This window comes from Diceros bicornis, chromosome 10, assembly GCF_020826845.1.
Source record: "Diceros bicornis minor isolate mBicDic1 chromosome 10, mDicBic1.mat.cur, whole genome shotgun sequence".
Lineage (NCBI taxonomy): Eukaryota > Metazoa > Chordata > Mammalia > Perissodactyla > Rhinocerotidae > Diceros > Diceros bicornis.
This window is the reverse complement of record NC_080749.1, coordinates 27,768,977-27,791,725: the sequence shown is the minus strand read 5'-3', so window position 1 is coordinate 27,791,725 and position 22,749 is coordinate 27,768,977. Positions and strand designations below refer to the sequence as shown.

Below are 22,749 nucleotides of genomic sequence, written 5' to 3'. Positions count from 1 at the left end.
GATGGTTATAAGGGTTCAATATAACTCATCAAGCCACTTACTTATGACTTATGCTCTTTTTGGCATATATGCATTTCTTTATTTAATATATTTTTCAAAATTCGTGTCCCTACTTCCCTTTCACATGATTTTGAAGTTTCTACTTCAAAATCTACTCTTGCTAACTTTCATTGTTCCATCCCAACAACATTTTTGGTTCCTACTGTACTTGGTTTCTGGAAACTTTCCCCTTTTTTATCTCACTTAGCCTTTCTTAACAGTGGCTCTTTCCCCCCTTTTTTCTTTCCTTTTTTCCCCCTAGGTTTTCCTAACTCTTTCTTGATTGACATCTTTAATTTTGTCTCTGCTTCTCTCCTCAGCTTTATTTTTTCATAGACCACTCAAGAGGGCTATGTGAGTCTACATTTTAAAGAACTTTCTCAACCTCCACTGAGAATGGGAGGAACTGTCTAGCAAGAGTAGAAATGTTTGTTAGAATAATTTTGATAATGGATAAATTGAAGTCTGTTATATCACCATTTCACTCCCATAATATCCATCACTTCTGTGCAGTTACATTTCGATGAAACTGCTCATTCCTACTTTCCTTTATTTGACTGAAAGTTCAATGAGAATTTCACTTGGTAGGTACTTTTTTCAAGTGAAAAAAAGCCTGCAAAATACTGAGAGAATCGTTTCAGCAACCAAAGTAGTTAAGAGTGAGAATTGTATATAACACCTAAGTAAATAAATTTATTTTGTTTTTTAATGGGAAATAAAAATAAAACATATATCTGAGCCACTTTCCATAACTTCATGCTTGTTGAAGACAGTAGAAATGGGAGGCAACCATCACTTAGCAGCAGAATCTGTGCAAACTCTTCATTCTAAACACTGAATTTATGAAGTGGGTCTTGTTATCCCAAATTAACACTTTTGAAAATAGAAACTCAGAAAAGTCAAGTAAATTGCCTGAAGTCATATAAACAATGAAATGACCTAGCCAAGATTTGAACCTCAAACTGTGTGATTCCAAAACTTATGGTCTTTCTTCTCTATCTTCCTGCCTCATTTCTATGATGGTTAATGAGACATGCATGTATACCAAAGGGACCTGGGACTGCTGATTACTTGTATAACATTTTAAAATATGATTTTTTTAATTGGCCTTCCTTTATTTTGGTGCTTAACATTTAATACCTAAATTAAGAAGACATTATCTTTATATCTTTTGTAATGCACCACTTTCACTGTTATCCATCAAACCAGTTGGAAGTCGTGGTTGGAAATTCCTAGAGACTGCTGATAATGGTGTTAAATTTCTCTTCATTAGTTCCATTCATTAGCTTCAATAATTGAATATATTAACTAGACCTCACACATATATTAATCCCATAACTTATTAATGTTCAGAATAAAATTCGATTGTCACCTTTTTAAATACATGACTTGATTGCTGAATCAAATAGAACTGTTATTTAAGAATTTTAAACAGATTGTGACCGTTGAATGTTCTTCCTCTGATTTCTTTTTTCAGGCAAACAAATACTAAAAACACTTTTTTATAAATGCTTATATGTAAAGAGACACAATTTCAAAATAGTAAACAATTTAAGTGTGATTTAGTAATATGTAGGGAAAACCACGCATATAGGCAATATAACAATTTCTCAAGATTCTTAGGAACAAAATGGCTTCCCTAAAATAAACTGTAAAACTCGATCTACTGATAAACTTTTATTCTGCATCTCTCCTTTTTCTTAGGGTACTTAGGGTTAAGTGAGAACTGAATTATATTTAGAATGAGTTACAGTATGACGAAGTACCAGAGTTGAGTTTCTAACAGTCCTAATGTGCCCTTACTATCCTAAGTATTCCGTCTGCTTCCTTCCGACTGAGTAGCTCAGTACCAATCACGTCACCTGCAGGAAGCTCATCGGTCCTGCTGACTAGAGGCAAAACTGGGAGAGCAGATGCTAGTAAGGAGGTGAGACCACAGAAAAAGTGACAAAAAGAAGTTTAAATAGAGATGCCTGAAGCAAAAAAGAGTATAGATTTTTTTTTTCTTAATTTAAAGCTGACTGTTTTTAGCTGTTCAAAAACTTTTATGCAGACACAAAGGTATTTCACTAGAGGCGCAGTTAAAACACTCTTCAGTAGACTGATGTTTGGGGTGAGGCTGGAAGGAGAAAACAATGAGCATACCTTTGCCTGGCCAGCTTTGGTGATGGCAGGTATATTAAAGAGCTGTCCAGTATAAAAATGCAGCCCACTGAATAGAATGACTGCAATCGAGTCTCCTTCCTTCTCAATGACTTCAAGGATATCTTCTATTCTCAAGGTTTCTTCCCCCTAAAGTCAAAGTTAGGCACAAGTTACGTCATATCCACAATAATAAATTTATCACTTCATATTTCCCAAACTGAAATTCACCATGAGCTCTTTCCTACCACAAGAAAAATCCAAGATAAATTTTTTTTAAATTAATGATCTTCAAAAATCTGTGAAGAGAGCAGCATTTGGGCATGCTTTTTGTTATTATTAAGAAATGATAATAAAATGGTAAAAAGAGGATTATAAAGTGTAAGCCTTTGCAAAACCCTACTTATTTGATTTATTCTTCAGTTTTTTGATTAATCTGTACTATTTGCATATCTATAAATTGTTTCTTCTTTACTCCCATCCAATAAAATACCAGAAAGTACAAGAAGTCCACGAAATATTAAATGGCAAGAGAAATTTCTTACAAAGTAGTACTTCACTTATCAATCTAATACCATGTAACTTCTTGCAGGAAAAAAACACTTATATGTCTTTCATCTGAGTATAACCCAACTAACATCTTCTACTAACTTAAGAGTAAAATATTCTCCATGCCAATCTAAAGATCACGACCCAAACATGAAGAAAAATATCAATGAAACTCAATTATTAAGGTTACTTTTCTCTACATCTCCCCACCTAATACTAATGATTGGTTACTTCACGAAAATTGTGAATGAATTTAGATTTGGTTTTGCAAACAACTTGAGCAAAAAAGAAATCAGCTAAATACAAAGTATCTGTCTGTACTCTAATAATTCTTACCTATTTATGAAATCTTCATGAATTTTCTCTAGTGCTAAATATGATATGATTTTGAGGTCAAAGCATCATTAACTGCATTAATATTTGGAGGAAGCTCATTGACATATTTATAAATTTTCCTCCAGTCATTTTTAATTTTTGGTAGTTCTTGCTATTTGCCAATTACTATGTCCCATGTTAGGCATATTATATATATCACAAATGCAATACATACTCTAGTTTCTACTAGAAGCCTGGAACTTGTTTACAAAGTGGGAAGCTATTAAAACGGTATTGATATTGAAATCTTTGAATTAAGTGATGTGTAACTTATATACAAGGAGAAGGATTTCAGTAATTCCAAGAAAAATTCTGAGTAAAATTAATAACATGGTAATCCAAAGCTCTTTTTTCTTAGAGGAATCTAATACGGTTTATTCACTATAGTTTCAAAAAAAGAGTAAGGAAGGTACTACATATACTAATGCTTAATTTATTTCTTTAAAGAATCAGTATTGCTCAAATAAGAAATATATTCCTTAATGACAGATTGTGGTCCTCTCTCATGTTGACTGGCTCTAATCTAGTAATCCTAAAGATTGCGCACAAGATTATGATTAACTCATGAGGCTCCACAACACTTGTCACTTTTTTTTTTTTCTTTTGTTGAGGAAGATTTGCCCTGAACTAACATCTGTTGCCAATCTTTCTCTTTTTGTATGTGGGCCGCTGCCACAGCATGGCCATTGACAGATGAGTGGTGTAGGTCTGTGTCTGGGAACTGAACCTGGGCGGCGGAAGCAGAGTGTGCTGAACTTAACCACTAGACCACTGTGGCTGGCCCAACACATCACTTTTAAAATTAAAACTTGTGACATATTAGTGGCTATATTCATTGTTGCTAGAGATTAGCAATTTATATATGACCTATGAAACCAATACCCTCTCACAGATGTGAGAACTTTCTATTCCATTAATTTACTGCATATTGGCAAACAGAAGTGAATGGAGTAGATTTTAATTTCTTAAAGTATTCTGGGTTAAAATAAATAATTGTTCAAACATTGGTTTAATGGCCTGGGAGCATCATTTGCGAAACCTAAAATTTATTCTGTGTGGATTTCTTGGTGCCATATTACACAAGCTGCAGGGTTTATATGTCAAAGTCTGTATAACTTAGCCTTGTATCTTTATTAATGTAAAGTGCACACTATTTTAGATCTTGAACATATGGTCCAGCCTGATTAGGTATTTCCTTTGTTACCTGTTTAATATGAAGGAATCTCAGAGAGATAAAGTAACCTTCCCAAAGTCCCTTATCCAGTAAATTGGTGAGTCTGGGATTTTTCTGGGGTATATCAGCCAGGCTGCAAAGCCCAAGCTTTTCCTGCTGTATAGTGTCCCTTTCTACACCCCAATCCAAGCATAAAGGAAAATATTTGATACTTCAATTAAGAGGAGACATAAAAGATAGGCATCATTCAATTTCAACAAATATCACTAGTCTTTAACATAATCTTAATGGCACTCACAGGTAATGGCATTTGAAATTAAAAATAATATATGCAATTTGCCATCCCCTCTCATCCCATTGAAGAATATGGCATATTCCAGTGGTATTAATAGAAAAATAGTTTGCTTGTAATATGACTATCCTTTGCAAAATGAAAATAAATACACTTCTGAGTTAGTTCTCCATTTCAAGCAAAATGACCTAACAGTAACAGAAGCATAGGTCTTTTATACTTTCTTGAACGTTCCATTAAAGTAATGAAGACAATAAACTTTTGAGGAAAATGAAGAAAAAAATCAATACTAAACAGAAGCATGATGTATATGTATTTCTCTTTCTCATATACCTCTCTTGGCTTTATAATCCGCATACTTTCCTCAACGTTAAGACCGTGAAGTTGAAGCTGTGATTCAACAGCATACTGGAAAAGAAAGACGATTTATTAAATCAAGTCCAATGCACAGAAATACAGTGAAATAACTCAGAAAAGAAATAATAAAATAACAATAAAAACATACTATTATATTAAATCCAAAGTCAAAGTTAAAAGTGACTAAACAGAATACATCAGAGAAGAACTGTTTAATATAATTTACACACAGGAATCTGAACATTCTTCGAAACACTAAATAGTGAGATAAATGGAAGCACAGGGGTCATCTAGACTTTAGGGAGTTACAAGAGATTTTTAGAATAAGATATTAAATCACCTAATCTAAGTCAAAACCAGAGTTTACGAAATAACCGAAGTGAGTAGTGTGGGTTTGATATGCTTGAATATAGGATATAGATGTGGCTTACTTTAGAAAGAGTAAGCTAGTAAAAGGAAAGGACATCAAAAACTTCCCTGCTTTGAGAGTATAACATATGAATGGGGACAAGCAATTATGAAGACCCTGAATTTTTTAAAGATATTAGGGTTTTTATCCTTTTCAGTAAGGTAATGGCTATTAATTTGTACATAATTAAATGGCTTAAAATTATAAGATGTGGTCTAGAATAGTTAACGGTGATAACATAAAGACACAAATCAAGTTTCTTTAACACTAAAACTGAAATAGCAATATATTTTTATTTGTGTCTGTGTCTAGAACTATCAGATTTCTTATCAACCAAACTGTTGATAAAATAGCAAGATTTTGGGGGGAACCACAAGGAATATTTTAATCTTTAATCAATATTTCTTTCAATAATCAAGCACCAATAATTATGCTAGCATGCTATGAAAACAAATGGACAAATAAAAGTTTATATTCCTATTCTATGTAGCTAAAGGGTTAAGCACTGAGGTATGTATCGATTTGATTTTGTAAAATAAAACAGCAACAAGAATTAATAAAGCATTCATAACTGCACTTGATTTAGACCAGCGATTTGCTCAATGTCTTTAAAAAGACTAATAAATCAATGTTCCTATTCAGTCCTTTCCTCCCTTAACACATGTTTTACTTGAACAAAAGAAACAAAGCTACAATCTATTAAAAAATGCCTAAATCAAAAACATTTGTCAGATCTTTTTATTGTCAAGTTGCTTGGAAGGAACTAGTGAATAAACATTCAAGTCAGGCAAATGATATGCTCCTCTAGGAAGAGTATAAAGAATACAAACATAATTTGAAGAATCCTTACATGATCTGAAGGGAAGGCTTTGGCTTCTAGAAGAATTTTATATCGTTTTGGCGTAGGCTTAAAAAACGATAACTGCAATGAAATGGATTTATTGAGAAAAGTATTAATGCACAATTGATACATTTGTTCATTTTACACCACATTTTCATTTTGTAATCTCCAGCATTTTAAAGGCATTCATTAATTAAACATTTTGATGTCTTTCAAGGGTAACTTTTCCAATTAGCCTTGTTTCCAATGCACTATAAAGAGGAAGAAGATATTGGCTCATGACAATTATCAATGGAAATGCAAACTTAGGAGAAAATGTGAATCTGATAAAAACAAATTCTCAAACTTCAATTTTTATTGAAAAATTATCTTCCAAATGCATTTAATGGTATTTCTGTATTGTGAGCCTGAAACATCATGTTCTATGTATGTCTTATTCATATTGATTTATCTTGCACTGCTGATTTGGTTTCTAGTACATAATATTTCCACTGCTTTATTACTCTATTCAATTTCATTTGAGGTCCAACTAAAAGCACATTATCCCTAAAGAAACATTTAACATTTCTGGAGGCACTTTCTAGAGGAAGTAGCTCATTTGTTCAGTGAGGCCTTTTCATTCCTCCACACAGTTCCTGGAGAATAAATACTGACTGACAATAATAACAATGAAAATGATCACTACTGTTATTTGGGTGTTGATCATTTGTCAGGGTGCTAGAGCAATTTTCACATATTATCACATTTTATAATCATGCATACCTATGAGGTAGCTATTACTGTCCTCATTTTTCCAAAGAAGAAAATTAAGATTTAGAAATGCAAAAAACCGTGTTCCAAAGTCAAACAGGCATTAAGTAACTTAGCTGGGAGTCAAACTCAGCGGTGTCTGAACTTAAAACTATGCTGCTTACCATCTTACTTAACATACTCCACAAACATGTTCCTTCAGGCATATTTAATAATCATTTCTCTATTTTATTAAAATAAAATATTAATATCTTCTTATGCATCTTGTTCTTGTAGACATGTTTTCAATAACTCACTTAAAAATGAAATAATTTTTTAAAGCATCAAGCAATTACTATAGGCATATTATTCAAATCAAGAATATATTTGAGATTTTAAGATATACATATTTATTAAGTACTTAGCATATAAGAAGCACTTTAAACACAATAACTCCTTGAGATACTAGATCCTTTTTCTCCAATTTAGTTTTATTTTTCTAATTTTTTTAACCTACCCCCCAAAAATTAAGCTACAAAAAATACTGATCCGTAATCCTACCCTGCTAAATTCTGGCGTATGGAAAAACTGTTTTTCTGAAAAATTTAGTGTTTGCTAGCGTTTGTACATCATTGTTTTGCGCCCTTGCAAGCACTTTTGCTTTTCACCCACTGTGACTCTTATTCCTTACATTGTGAGATAAGAGCTATTCATTTTTCTAAAGCTCCTTGCCAGAGTCAACTCTTCCAGGATTATGAAGAAGCCATTCCATTATGGTCCAGCATTTCCTGGTAAAAGTGAAAATAATCTCACAACTTATTTTTAAATAAGTAAACCACCAGATGCTCATGAATTAAAGATAGAAAAATGTCAGATTCTGTAAATGAGTGTATACTAAACATTGGTGGGAAAAGAAACTTACCAGTAGAAGATGTAAATTCACACTCAAACCATTCATTAGGGCTATTTCTTTCTCATTGGCTCCTGCAAAATAAATATATCATAATTTAGATTTTTCTATCAGTTCTAAAGATACATGGAAAAACAAAGTAGGGAGGCTTCACTCCTTCATCCTTAATGTTTTTAGAGATAAGGGCATATTTGATGTGTCATCACAAAGAAATGGAAGTTTTCCCACTTGACTCATTTTATCAAATGATATCTGGACTCACATGCACATAGCTAGCTAAAAAGTATATTTCCTTTTTGATACAGTAAATAATAACAGCAGAACAGCAGAATAATGAAGCATTTCCTTTTTCCTGTAAACTAAAAATGATTTATCCCATTATCAGCTAGTTTGTCAAATTCCCACAGAGCACATTTTTGTGGTAAGTGTATCTCCGAAAGGAATCTAAAAAGAAATGAAGGCCAATCACATTTTTAAAGCTGGGGGGTTGTTTCTAGTGTCAAATTAAAATGTAGCTTTAATAAAGGAAGGCCTTTTTGCCAAACATAATTCACTGTTATTACAGTGAAAAATATAATAGTTTATAAGACAAAAGAGGTAGGAAGCAAAATACAAAGAGCTAAAGAGCTCTGGGCTTTATTCATACACACTGATACAAGATAATTAATACAGATATGCATTGTCTGATGGAGAAAACATGCAGAGTTAAGATATCCACTACACAATCATAATCAGATCTAATTCCTAGTAGTGAGGATTTTGGCACTTAGAACAGACCCAGAGACAAAGCATACACTGGATACTTAAGAACTCAGAGCATGCTAACAACAATAATAATACATTTCCTATTTTTAGTTCTTATGATGTCTCTTAAAGGCAATTAGATCTGTATGATAGGAATGATGTTTCTTTAATGATATCTCTTTACTCATGAAAAAAATGAGCTATGAGCTGTAATGTTTGGAAGGCTGGACTAGGTGTTAGAGAAAATGTCTAATATAAGTCCTACATTTTGTATCCGAAGAGATACTTCTGATAGAGTGCTATTTTAAGAGACTAGACAGTAAGTGGAACAATTAATCTAATTAATAGATTCCAGGATAAGTTCACTTGAAAGGAGGCCACTGGGAATAAGTGTATAAATTAGGAATTTATATTTCAACATAGTCATTTAAGGAAGGGCTCGTGTCTTCCTCTAGTGAAGAAAAACCTCTTGTTGCATCGGCAGATGGATTTCCCCATTTGATATGCACAGGAGGTAAACAAGTGGTGAGTGTTAAAGATGTGTCCTGGTCATTATAAGATGATAATGTCTGAAGCCAAGGGGCCAGAAGAACAATCTCATTCCACATTCCTAGCACTAAATAAAATTTCTCTTAAACATACTGGATAGATATGAATATGATAAGGTTATGTTGTATACAGTGGCATATGTCTTCTCCTACAATATGAAAATCTTTTGGAAATACGGTAAAAGAAATACTGCCAGCTTTATTATATTTGTGTCTTTGCATTATGGTATGAATTTTTACCATTATTTTGAAAACAAAACATTATCTAAGATATCTAATCTGATATTATCCTTAACTCCCTGTTAGATATTTACACACATCTTTTCTGAAAACCAGTTATTTCAATAAAAAATATTTTGGCAGAGAGAGTGGAAGGAAGAAGGGAAGGAAAAGTAATATAAAGACAGAGCAGAATTAGCAGTAAGGGAAGCATTTGAAAGACTTTAATGAGAAGGAAACAAAAGAAGAAAAAAGAATTCATAAATTAGTTATCATAAAATAAAAACAAAGAAATGGAAGAGGCAGGAAGGGAGGGAGACTTTCCATAGAAGGTCAGACACTCCATTTTTGCTTAATGATTACATCTTGATTAAAATGATTAGATTCCTTGAAATTTTTAGTCCTCCAAACAGTGCAATGTTCATTTTGGATCACCTAACGTTTTTTCTGCATGGAATGTGATGAACAGATGTGCTGGGCTGAATTAATCTAGACAGACACTTGACATTGTGGTTTCCTCCCTTCACTTTCAATGGCATGCTAACACTTGAATCAATTCTTTGTAAATAACCCCTCACTGACTTGAATAGTTTGTCTGCTCACATGCACAAAAATTATCTCACCGTGGAACACTTTAAATTCAACCATGTGCTTCACAAAATGCTCTCTTCACCTGCTATTAAACTCTGTCAGGGAGGATCAGGCTATTTAACATGAGTGCATGTGCACACATGTATCTGAGGATGGTGCAAATATTAAAGTTTCAGAAGATTAACAGAAATGTTTATTCCAAATATAGCCTAAAGGCACAAAACAAGTGTTCTTAACATCAAAGGACCACAAATCAGACTGATTTTTAACATATTTTTGTAAGAAAATTTACCCAATTGACCTATCTCTTTTGGTTCAAATTGTACTTCTGAAACCATTTGTTCTAAGATATTTCAATACCGTCAGCATTCCATAAGAAAATAAATCTTGTTTTTTGAAAGCAAACTGAAATTCTTTCAAGTTGCTATTCTTTGTTCCTTTTCTTTTTCCTAAGAGCTTTTTTTGAATTAATGTTGAAACATCAAACTACAAGTATTGGGGAGCAAATTTTTTTTTAAAACTTCCTGAAAGCTTCTCAGGATTTGGAAGAGTCTTCACTTTAGATCATTCACAACTCACTGCAGTAAATGTCAAATTGAATCGCGTCACCTGAGATAGATGTGAGCCAGGGTTCTCATCTGAAGAGTGCTTTCCTGCCTGTTTATTTATTGAACATAATATTTTGCTTTACCGGAAGGTGAACTTTAGTTAAATGCAAGCACTGTCATCTGATGTCAATGCCTGGCATGCTAATGTTTACTGAGCCCTTACAATGTGTCAACACTTCTAAATATGTGACTTGCATTGTCTTACATAGTCTTCACAGTAACCCAATGAAGTACCTACTTTGATTCTCCATATTTATCAATGAGGAAACTGACATCCAAAGAGATGAACTAACTTGCCTAAAGTCTCACAGATAGGAAGTAGAAAACAAACTCCTACCCTCTCTTAAAAAAAAATTAATTAGAATCTTTGTTTAAGACTACATTTGGGGGCCGGCCCCGTGGCGTAGCGGTTAAGAGCGCAAGTTGCACTGCTGGCGGCCCAGGTTCGGATCCCGGGCGCGCACCGACGCACCGCTTGTCAGGCCATGCTCTGGTGGCATCCCACATAAAGTGGAGGAAGATCAGCACGGATGTGAGCTCAGGGCCAGTTTTCCTCAGCAAAAAGAGGAGGATTGGCATGGATGTTAGCTCAGGGCTGATCTTCCTCACAAAAAAAAAAAAAAAGATTACATTTGGAATCATAGTCTACATTATCCACTCCCTGCAAGTCAAATATAGGAAGTCCATGTTCATTATCAACATCCCTCTGCATCTTTCTAATCCTAATTTAATTTCAAATATTTTGCAAAGTGAGGATAACAGGGCCCCAAGCTGCTTAGTGTTTGATAGCAGGGCTCATGATGGATCTCATAACTGCCATACCATGCTGTGTATACTTGATTAAGCTGCCGCAAATGTTATTGTGGATTTGGTTGTAAGGATTGTACTTAGGCTAAGTCCGAGAACTTTCCATTCTGTTTTTCAAGTGGCAAATTCCTGTGGCCTCTAGAGGAGGCTTGCGCATGGCTGAGGATTCCTAACTGCTTGGAGAGAGCTTCCAGTGATTGCTGCTTCTCTGTGGGTCAACCACAAGTTTCATAAAGCAAATTTATGTTCACATTACAACATTTTTGTAAGCTGAAATGCATACATGTAGCCCTGTGTGATTTTTATGTACCCAGGGAGAAGTAGCCTTAATAATAATACTAGTAATATTCTTCAGCAATTCTATTTTTAGTATCTTGATAATATGACATTAATTATAAGGGAAAGTTATTCCATGTTTTGCAGAATTGTTGGCACTGTATAAAATGTTTTATTAATAGTTTTTCTTCTCATCTGAAATTGAAATTCTTTTCTACATCTAAGAATAAATATGGTTGCTCATTGTCCCTTCCTCCTCTCTACCCACTCGATCAATTTATACACATAATAATTTTTATTATCCTCCTGTTACTTCTTTTTGAGAAATTTTATGGTGAAATAAAGGCTGTGGTTTTAAGGGCCTGGAAGATTCAATCATAGCCCCAAATATACAACTTGTCTGTCTGTTTGCTCATGACACATTTAGATGGTCTAGCAAGTAGCAAAAATAAATTTGACTTCTGCTGCTCTGTCCTGTAGTTACCACATAATTATTTTAATTATTTTTAATTTATACAACATGTACTTCCAAAGAAGATTTTAGGCTTCTTGTATTACAATGTGAGGGAGAATGATAAAAAGTAGAAATAGAGTACAATGTAGGCAGATGAGAAACAAATTAGAAGCTGTTAAATGTTTTTGCTACTTCAAACTCCACCAGATTTTCTCAGAGCTTCCTAGTAACTGAAGCAAAAAGGGAACTTGCATGGAATTTACAACAAAGATAAACACACACACAAACACCTTCTAAAAAAGTCTGTTCCTACTAAGCAGAGTGAACTCATTCATTTTTCAACTTGACTTAAGAACCATTTCTTTGATATATACAAATTTAAAAGTAAAGAAATTTGAGAGATAACAGTTACTGAAATAAAAAAAATACCAATTTTTAAAATATTGCTCATAATACACTTTGCAGACACTGTAAATTTGTATTCCTTTGGTCAACAAAAAAATGGTAGAAATATTTCTCCTAATAAAACATGAACTGTAGAGAACAAAACAGACATTTAATAAAAGAATCATTAAACTAAGGATCATCTTCCTTCACTGACAATATTTCAATGAACTATGACAATGCATTTGTCATATAAGGCTTGAGACTTTGGGAAGATATATATATAATAAACAATATATATTGTTTATTGAGTTTCATGTCTACAAAAGTGACTATGCCCATTTCAAAAGATAACTGTTATTTTTCATATCCCAAATTATTAGAATCAAATGTGTGTAATTTAATTAATAGAACATTCAAGGAAAAAATCACAGAAAACAAAACGAAGTTTATCTCATATGTGTTACAACTTTGCATGGCATTTCAAAGACAATAATCTTTAAAGCTAGAGTTGTTAAATATTCTTTTAAAAAAATTTAATAAGTTCAATCCTTTTACTTTTCTAAATAAATCTGATATTTAGTCTTTTTTTTTTTTAATTTTCCTTAGTAATAATAATGAGAGGAGGCTGGTTTGAAATTTCAGTGATCATTGTCACATAGATGCACTTGCTGAGCAACAAAATACTTGCACATTTAATAAGTTGCAATAGAGCTATAAACTTTTGAATGGTCAAAGGAAATCTTTTAGCAGGATTTATTGGCTTCATAAATAAATCTCACTAAATAATATCACCTTACCACTTCCCTGGCCTGTATATAAACATCCCAACTCCTCTTTAGAGGATGATAAATATTAAGCACAAAATAACAGGATTAGAACACAGTTTATGTTTTGAAAGCAAACCTAGTAAAGAAAACAACAATCCACAGCTAGGGATAACATATATACTCAGGTCACAGTAACTTAGGATGCTATTCAAGTGTTTTATCTACATGTTAGACATTTGAATGAATATAATTGGCTTCTAAAAAATGAACACAAATAAAAGCATTATTAAACAACTATTTAATACACCTTTAAATGCAATCCAGGATTGTTCTGATGGTGATTTCCTCCATCAGAATATACACTCCTTTAGATAATGCTGACCGCCTGATCACCTCCTCTGTGTTCCCAAGAACCTGACTGGTGTGGCAGGACATGCTGGGTTTTCACTTCTACCTGGCCTGGTTGATAAAGATTCTGGCCTTGGGTCGCAGCCCCGGCACTGAGAGCTGTGAGGATTCACCCTGGGGCTTCTTGTGAGTGTCCTGGACTCGGGCCCTCCACACTCAGCCTGGCTCCAGGTGCTAACCCTAAAGTCCTGTGCTTCCTGGCTTCCAACTGCTCCTTTCTTCAGCAATGGCTATATTTCTGGTCAATAGAGGTTTCTATTTAATGTTTTTTAGTATTTCTACATGTTTATTAATCTAATTATTTTCTATCCTTGCTCCGTGTTTGGAATAGAAGGGAGTGTTTTCAGTTTGTACTTAATCTGTTATCTTAAACTGCAAGTCAATATTCTGATCCTATAATATAACCACATAGAACAGATAGAAATGTGTATAGTGTAATGATTACTCAATAATATCTAGTAGGAAAGAACTTATTCTTTTGCTTGCAATCCTTTTATGGGATTCTTTTTTTCAACTTTTTGAATAGGTAACACAGTTATATGGTTCATAAACTAAAAATAGATTTTCCTTAGAAGTCTGGTAATTTGGGCTGTATTAAACATGAGAGTGTTCCCCACTGTGCTTGTGGTAGTGTTTCTTGTAAGATGACCCTATACTGGGCCATCGTACTGGGAAAACTCACGTCAGAATCTTTAGGTTGTCCAAATATCACAGAGAAGACTTTTGTAGTTTTCTGCATGGATACTGGGAGCTAAGTTAGAGCAGAAGTGGATAAACTTTTATTTAACTCTTTTGTTTTCATCATGGAATATATTATGGATTGAACTGTGTCCTCCCAAAATTTGTAAGTTAAAGCCCTAACCCCCAACGTGAGTATATTTGGAGACAGGGCCTATAAGGAGGTAATATAGGTTAAACGAAGTCATAAGGGTCAGGCCTTAATCTGATAGGACTGGGTCCTTATAAGAAGAGGAAGAGGCACTAGAGATCTCTCTCTGAGTGTCAACAGAGGAAAGGCCAAGTGAGGACACAGAAGATGGCCATCTACAAGCCAGGAAGAGAGGCTTAACCAGAAACCAACCCTTCTTCTTGGACTTCTAGCCTCCGTTCAGGACTGTAATAAATTTCTGTTGTTTAAGCCACCAAGTCTGTGGTATTTTGTTATGGCAGCCCATGCTGACTAACACAATATACATATCCTCCCCTGAGACCTTCCCTTCTCCCTTCTCCAGAGGCTCATGCAGTCTCTTCTGGAGGAGGGTGGGGGAGGATTTGCCTGGCAGCATGGAGTGGGCAAGGAGATCTGTATTCTAACTGCATTTTAAATAGACTTTCAACAAATGTCCTTGTTTTTATTCCTGTCTTCACTCCCACTCCTAGAGGTGTATCCTGTAAGTAATCCCCAAGCCTTTGAAGGATCTACAGTGCAAAGCAGGTGTCTTTCCATCTTTTCACCAACGGGAGATTAGGATTTGGTTTTCTTTTTTTTCTGCAAAGGCAGTTACCACATGTCCCCCTGCTATCTAACTCCCCAAAAATGTTGCTATCATCTCATTTGCCATTCTATTTGTCCTTTGGGGTTTATGCTTTTTAAATTTTTTTCTAATTCCACTAAGAATTGTTTGGTGAGATTTCAGAAAAAAAGAGTACTTAAATGCAGGTGTTCAGTCCTCCATCATTAACTGGAAATTGCCTCTCTTTTTGAAGCACTAATCCCAGTGATTAATTCTACATTTCTTTGTATTGTGTGACTATATGTATATATTAATTTTATATTTCTTTGTATCTTCATTTACTGGGAGTCCCATGGGGATAAGAGTGGTAAGGACTCTTTCTCATCATTTTATCCCCGGTGCCTCCCACAAATCCTGACAGACAGCAGAGGTCCAATAATTACTTTTTAAATAAACAAGATATTCCCCAGATTTCATGACTTGCTAATTGCCATAATTCTTCCTGAATGTAAGTCTTACTTTCCCCATTCTAATTTCATTTTCCTCCCAGCTCAAGTTGATTTTACCTTCTGATTACTGGCCAAGATACAATTGGTGTGAAGCAATAAAGACATTTTTTATACTTGCCTCTAAAGAAGTGAAGTTTGAAATAGCATTTTGACACTTGAGGTTTTTCTAACTCCTCCAAATATTTCCAAGTAACACCTCTCCAATTGCTTAAATATCATTAATTGTTTTGTTCAATACTCTAAATGTTATATAAGATTTTAGGCAATGCTGAATATTCAACCCAATTAAATAAATAACTTTTTTCAAAATGTTAACACATTTACCATCTAAAACTACCTGGAATACCACCAAGAGTACATAGAACACACTTTAGCAAACAAAATATAGACCAAAAAGCAGCATCAACCATATTATTTTCAATAACAATAGATCACCATGGATAAAGATGAAACAAGCCCAAATATAATTGGTATTTTAGAGCTTTAGCATGTGAAAGTTAATATTTATTTTACCATATAATAAAGTCTTAGAAAATTTATTTAAGTTGATTTTTAAGAAATTTGTTTAATTATAAATTAATACAATGCATGTGTTTTTCAGTGGGAAGTAAACATTAGTGTTAAAATATACAAAAAATAATAATAACATATTTTATTTTTGTACCAAATAACCCAGTTATGTTCATTATAGCAATCAAATCTCAATTAAAGGTATACTTACTCTTTACTATTATGGATTAAATAGAAAATCAGGATGTTCTTCGATAAGATTTTTACTTTATAACCTATGTTTATAACTAGATGATTATATCTTTACAATTCTTTTGGAAAAATTCACTTTGTACTTACCTACAATGTCATTCATAAGGCCTAGGATAGTCTCGTCTCCCGTAATCCAAGGACGTTTCCCTACTTCATGACCGTAGCCTCCCCTGAAATTGAAAAGGGACATAAACAATCTTAGCTTTTGGGTGTGTAGGTATATGTGCGTGATTTTTCAAATATCAGCATTAGCAACAGGACATTTCTAAATGAGTCTTTGTAACATTTTAGTAATTATATGAAAACATATTTTTTTAAAATCAAAAGTAATACTTGAGAACTCTTTTGTTTTTTTGTTTGGTGAGGAAGATTAGCCCTGAGCTAACATCTGTTGCCAATCCTCCTCTTTTTGCTGAGGAACACTGGCCCTGGGCTACCAGCCATGCCCGTCTTCCTCTACTTTATATGTGGGATGCCACCACAGCATGGCTTGATAAGTGGTGCATAGGTCTGTGCCCGGGATCCGAACCTGCGAACTCCGGCCGCTGAAGTGGAGCACACGAACTTAAGCACTACGCCGCCAGCCCAGCACCGAGAACTCTATTTTTTAGCTTGTCATTTTAAAATTTCTTTGATGTCCTTTTTGTTTGGAGTAGGGGAGATTGCCCACATAATATTTCATTATTTTTCTCTATTTTAGAGTCCAAGATGTTATTTTTTCTTTTTTCTTTTCAAACTTTCAAGACTATTTGAATCCTCTACTTGTATACCTGTAGCATATAGTAGTATCTATATTAAAACATACTTACTATTTTTGAGGCTGGAGATTAAAATGATTATATATTGAATTTTAAAATATAGCTACAATCTGTAAATTAAATAGAAGTGTATAAAATGTGACGATACGCATGATGACATTTTAAGTAGATAATGAAACTTGGCAATAATCAAAGCCAACACTACATCTTGATCTATTTTCTAGCAATTTCATCTTTCATATTCCAGCTCAATTTTATTATTCTAGTAAGTATCCCTGTAGGCATAATGGAAAAACACAAAACACATAAGAGAACTTCAACTCTCGAGAAATTTTTATCAAATGAAGAAGGCAAATATATTTGAAAAATACAGAAGAAATTAAAACAAAAGATCAAGCAGTGAGTGACTTTATGTGCTGTGACAGATTTGTATCTTAGGGAGCTCTGAATTAGATTGTTCTGAATTCTTTCAGAATCCAAAAACTATGTAAACTTGGAAGAAAGGAGTATGTGCTTTTTGTATAGTGCAAACTGTTTGAATCCACGCTCTGGAATTCAGTAAGCTGGCAGTGGTGAGCTGGTAAATCTGCTCTCAGAGATGGAAGGTAGTAGAATATTCCACCCCCAAATATGTCGCTGTGGTATATTAATTATGTTGAGCCATAAGCACTTGAAAAACAGCAAATGCAGGGAGAGGCTTTCTCTGAACTCCCCTATCTGCCTAAAGACAGATTCTTCAAAGGGAACGCAATTGTCATAAAACCCCTTGCTGGGAATTTTATTAACCAGGGAAGATTGACCCTTATTATAGAAGACACTAGAAGTCAACACCACGCCCAGACAGACTTTGTCACAAACTTCATTTCTCCCACCTATTTTTCAAGGGCTCATTCTTCTTGCCTAAAAATTATTTAATACCCCCAAAGTGGACTTCATCTGCCCTCCCCTTTCCCTATTAAGATGGTATTCAAGCCTGAACTCTAAACCACCTCAGGGAGTTATTCATTTTTTCCTGAGTTATCTCCCATTTCTACATGAGGTATTCACGTTAATAAACTTCTGTTGGTTTTTCTCTTGTTAATCTGTCTTTTGTTACAGAGGTCTCAGCTAAGAATTCAGAAGGGTAGAGGGAAAATTATTTTTCCTTCCCTACAGGAAAGTGGGGGAACTGGAGGAGAGAAGCTCTGATTTTTAGCCTTTGCTGATTTTCCTGGTGTGAATACCCCCATCGTGGCCAATTTCACGATATCAACAAAAATCCTGAATATTTAACAATTGGCTTCCATCACCTGGCACGAGCCAGTTAGAGGTCACTACTGGTTATGAAACTACATTTATTAGAAGCTTATAGGGCCTAATAATTTTCAACTTTTGTAAATATAAAAGGGTGACAATATATGCCTTAAAGAATTGCTGTGAAAAATAAATAAGATAACATGTATAAGAGATTGGTACATAGTAACTCTTTTCTGAGTCTTCTTTCATAACGTAAATCTAATGCTAAAATTCCCTTCATTATTATATGATGTACAACACAATTTTTAAAACTAATATTTTGATTACGATACGAACTTTGTGAAGGAAGAGAACTTTCTTGGAGAATAAACAGAGTATAAGAGCTAAGGAGGCAGAGAAAGGCAATTGTTAGTTATTATTATTCATATTATTATTAGACAGCCTGCAGCTTGCCTCTTTGTTGACTTCCAATATAAATGCTAAAGACAAAAATCATTATCATTAAGTGGTAGTTAAAGGCAGATACTTGGATCCTTTTTAATTTTAATCACATAGAGCTCCATGGCCTTGCCGATAGCACAATACATCTTATTACATTTAGATAGTAAAATTCTATGTTCTGCCTCAGAGAATTTATACCTCAGAATATTATGCCACCTACTTCTTACTCTGGTAGACACCATAGTAATAATCTTTAAGGACACGTTTCTTCCTGCAATGCTTTTGGCATCTCCCTCCCTTTAAAATATCACACAGAGTCTGCTCCTTCATTTTGTCAGCCTACTAGCCTGGGGTAGTGAAATGTATTTAGAAAGTGTTACCCAAATAAACTCAAAGTAAAGTGGCCTGTTATTAAGAAGAGTTGATGTAGATTATAGTTCAGTTATAAACATATGCATTAGAGTTAAGAAAAAGATTATATTGCTCTCATTCAAAACTGCTTAAAATAGTTACAACCTTCTTTTACAAATGTTGGAAAGAAAAGGAGAGCATGCGAGAGAGTTAACTCACTACCAGGGCATAAATCTTTGCCATGAGTGGGGTGTTCTCTGAGATGCCTATGGAGCAGTATTTGCTCACAAAATTAGATGTCAGGATATAAAATCTAATTAGGAAGTTAATAAAAAAGTGGATTCTCTTTGAAATAGGACTAGACTTTAACCACCCTACAAAATGAAAAGTGGTCCTCCTTTTAAAAGCTCTCCCAATAAGTATATAAATAAGACTTCGGTCTTCCTTAATGATATCACCATTATTTTTCGTGTGACCCAACTGATGATTAGCCAACACAGACATCAGGAAAATCTTTGTAACATGTCATATCATGTATTTTATTATTCACACTGAAGGGTGGCAGTGGCAGAATAAGCCACACTAAAACTTGCCTCTTTAGCTTAAGGATTATTTTGAGCTGAAAGCACTTGAAAAACAACAAATGCAAGGACATGCTGTCTCTGAACTCCCTTTATCTGCCTGAAGACAGATCCTTTAAAAGGAACTCAGTTGTCATAAATCCACTCCCCAAGAGTTTCATCACCAGGGAAGATTGACTCATCACAGGAGAGGAGACTAGAAGTCAACAGCACACTCAGATAAAGTTTGTCATAAATGATCATACCTCCCATCTATTCTCCTAAGGGCCCTTTCATCTTTCCTAAAAATCATTTCCTCTCCCCTAAGTGGCCTATATATTCCCATATTAGACGATATATAAGTGTTCAAATCTCACCACTTATGGGGTGTTCACTTTTCTTTTCCTGTGATGCCCTCATGCATATAATATTAAAAATTAATAAATTGCTATGCCTTTTCTCCTCTTCATCTGCCTGTTTTCAGTTTATTTCATAGACCCAGCTATCGGACCTAGGAGGGTAGAGGGAAAGTCTTCCCTTCTCTACAATACACTTTTTTTTTTGAAAGACAGAAACACTTAAATTGAAGGAGACTGCAGTAGCTGCAGGCGCACAGCTCTCCCATGTGCTTCACCAGGGCCCTTTCTGCACACACATCGCTACATAAAGCAAGCCACTGTGTGCAAAGCAGGTGGTTCATTCCTAATATGTGATTCAGCAGGCTATTTTCCTCTTTAAATAATCTTACCTAAAATGTCACAGTCCTTAGAAGAATCCCTATAAAGACACAACTGTGGCAAGTTTTTGTTCCTATGAAAAATACAGAAAACCATTTATCTAGTAGATAGGACAAGGCAGACAACTTAAAATATTGTGATTATATCTTAGGGACATAATATATATTTCTCAACTTACAATGTGCTCCTTAAGACTGATATTTTTCCCTTCAACTTTATCACTATGACTATTAACCTATGTTATTCTCCTTTAAATAATCTGGGCCATTAGTAAATATTTAATATAAAATGTTCTCAAATAATTCTTTAAGCTTATTGCCTACCCATTCTAGTAGACCCACAGGGTCCAAGCATATTGATATTGTTACTTCTTATTGTTATAGCAACATTTTGCTGATAATTATTATATATCAAATGGGTCAAATCACCCTAAAACTTTTCTATTTCAGATTATGAAAATTATCTAAGTATTGTCTTTTCACAAAACAAATGTATTCTCCAAAGTAAAGTGTTAATCAGACTACTTTAGAAATCACATACAGTTGAAAATAAAATTGGAAAATAACTATAATAAGCATTTTTAAAAAAAAAAAAGTTAAGTGCTTTATTTTCAGTTTTGCCTTGAGTAACTTGACGTTTTGGAGGAAATCATTTGGGTCCTAAAACATTTCTAAGTGTGCCTCTATTCTTGACTTTCCTCTAGAATAAGTAATCAAAGATGGTAGCCATATGACTTATAAGATCGGGCTGCATCATGGCCAGTGACACTTTATTTTGTAGATAGGTGGGTACTACGTCTGCAACTGGCCACAAAAGATGACAACCATGAGCCAAATGGCATTTCCCACATTATAGGTCATGGACAGCCAGTCAGAGACTTGTTATCAATATCCCAGAACAATATCTCACTTAGTCAAAACACTCTAATTTTTATGTACTGTTAAAATTATACATTTTTAATATGATTTCTTTTCCTGTTAAGCAACTAACTTCAATGTGTATTAGAGTATTTAGTGACTGTGTAGATCTCTTTGACTCAGTCCTTCCCGAAATCTTCCACTGGTCGAGAAAAGAGGGAGGCACTGGCCAGGCTTGGGTATTAGCTGAGAAGTAGAGCATAGGTAGATTGGAGGAAGTGAAGAACAGATGATCAGGTAAAACTCAGCACAATAATGGGAGGCCCTGGATCTAGAGGAAAACGAAACTTATGCAGAGGAGGTTTAGTACAAAACAAAAGCAATAATCGGAAAGAGAAGGAAAGGGACCAGTAGCCCACCAGCGTGGCATGAAGATTACTTTGAAAACGTATAAACAAACAGCAACCAAAGAAAGAAACATTATCTAAACTTAAGCAGAGCCCCCTGAAAATACAGCTGTCATTGACCCATCCTCAGAGAGAGGATGGCCCCTAGCACTGGGAGGTGTGGATTCAGATGCCATCTCCTCAGGGAGCTTCCAGCCAGCATGGATACTGTCTATTTTCATCAGGATGAAAAAGCACAATAGAACCTTCCATACTTGCCTATTGAATCCCTAAAACTGCCCCCTTTTGTTAAGCTGGTGTATAACTGTTACCCCTGGCAGTTCAGTGAATCACTCTTTGTAGAGAGCTGCTGCATGCATGTGAAATAAACTGTTCTCCTGATAATCTGACAGTTGTCAAATAATTCACAGGCCCCCAATCACTAGGACATAAATTGATACAGGAAAAGTTTACCTCCCAACAGAACCTTAGGTAGAAAAGGCCAGAGTGGAATTTTAAGCTAAATATTTAGGAGCAAAGAAATAATGAACAAATACTTTCGAGATCAAAGACGATGGGAGGGACAGGAGGGAGCAGGATTGCGATCATACACCTCAAACACCAGTGACATCCACAGGCAGGCAGGGCCATGACGTTGACTGGGCCACCACAACTTAAAGCAAGAAGACTAAATAGAACAAAACAAAGACTAAATAAAGCAAAAGAAGCTAGCTACCTAATCTTTTTCTCAGAAGAAGTCTTTTTTCTAATTTAATTTACTTTGTTTGAAGCATTAAAATTATTAAAATGCACCTCCATTCTCAATCATCTGTCTAATGAAAAATCAGTAGAAGGGTTTAATATTATGGAATTTTCTATTGTCATGAGGTAAAATATGAAATCGAAAGGTAATAACAATAGAAGAGTGTTATGACAGACAGGTGCTTTCCTGGAATGTAACTTTAAAGGCTTGAAAATAATCAAACAGTCCTTTAACAAAGTGGGATAATCATAAGGATATAAATAGGGTAGCAGGACAGCTTCTTTAAAAGCCTAAAGGAGAAAAATGCAC

At 34.5% G+C, this 22,749-nt stretch overlaps 1 protein-coding gene across 1 annotated transcript in view; it reads right to left on the bottom strand.

The window, feature by feature from the left end:
• The window catches only part of KYNU (kynureninase), a 113,540-nt gene that overhangs the window by 56,021 nt on the left and 34,770 nt on the right, over positions 1-22,749 (bottom strand). Inside the window, exons 4-8 of the mRNA XM_058548614.1 lie at positions 16,439-16,521; positions 7,830-7,891; positions 6,188-6,259; positions 4,905-4,979; positions 2,185-2,331 (exon numbers count right to left, since the gene is read on the bottom strand). Coding sequence (XP_058404597.1) covers positions 2,185-2,331; positions 4,905-4,979; positions 6,188-6,259; positions 7,830-7,891; positions 16,439-16,521 — 439 coding nt within the window. The remainder of the gene's footprint in view (positions 1-2,184; positions 2,332-4,904; positions 4,980-6,187; positions 6,260-7,829; positions 7,892-16,438; positions 16,522-22,749) is intronic.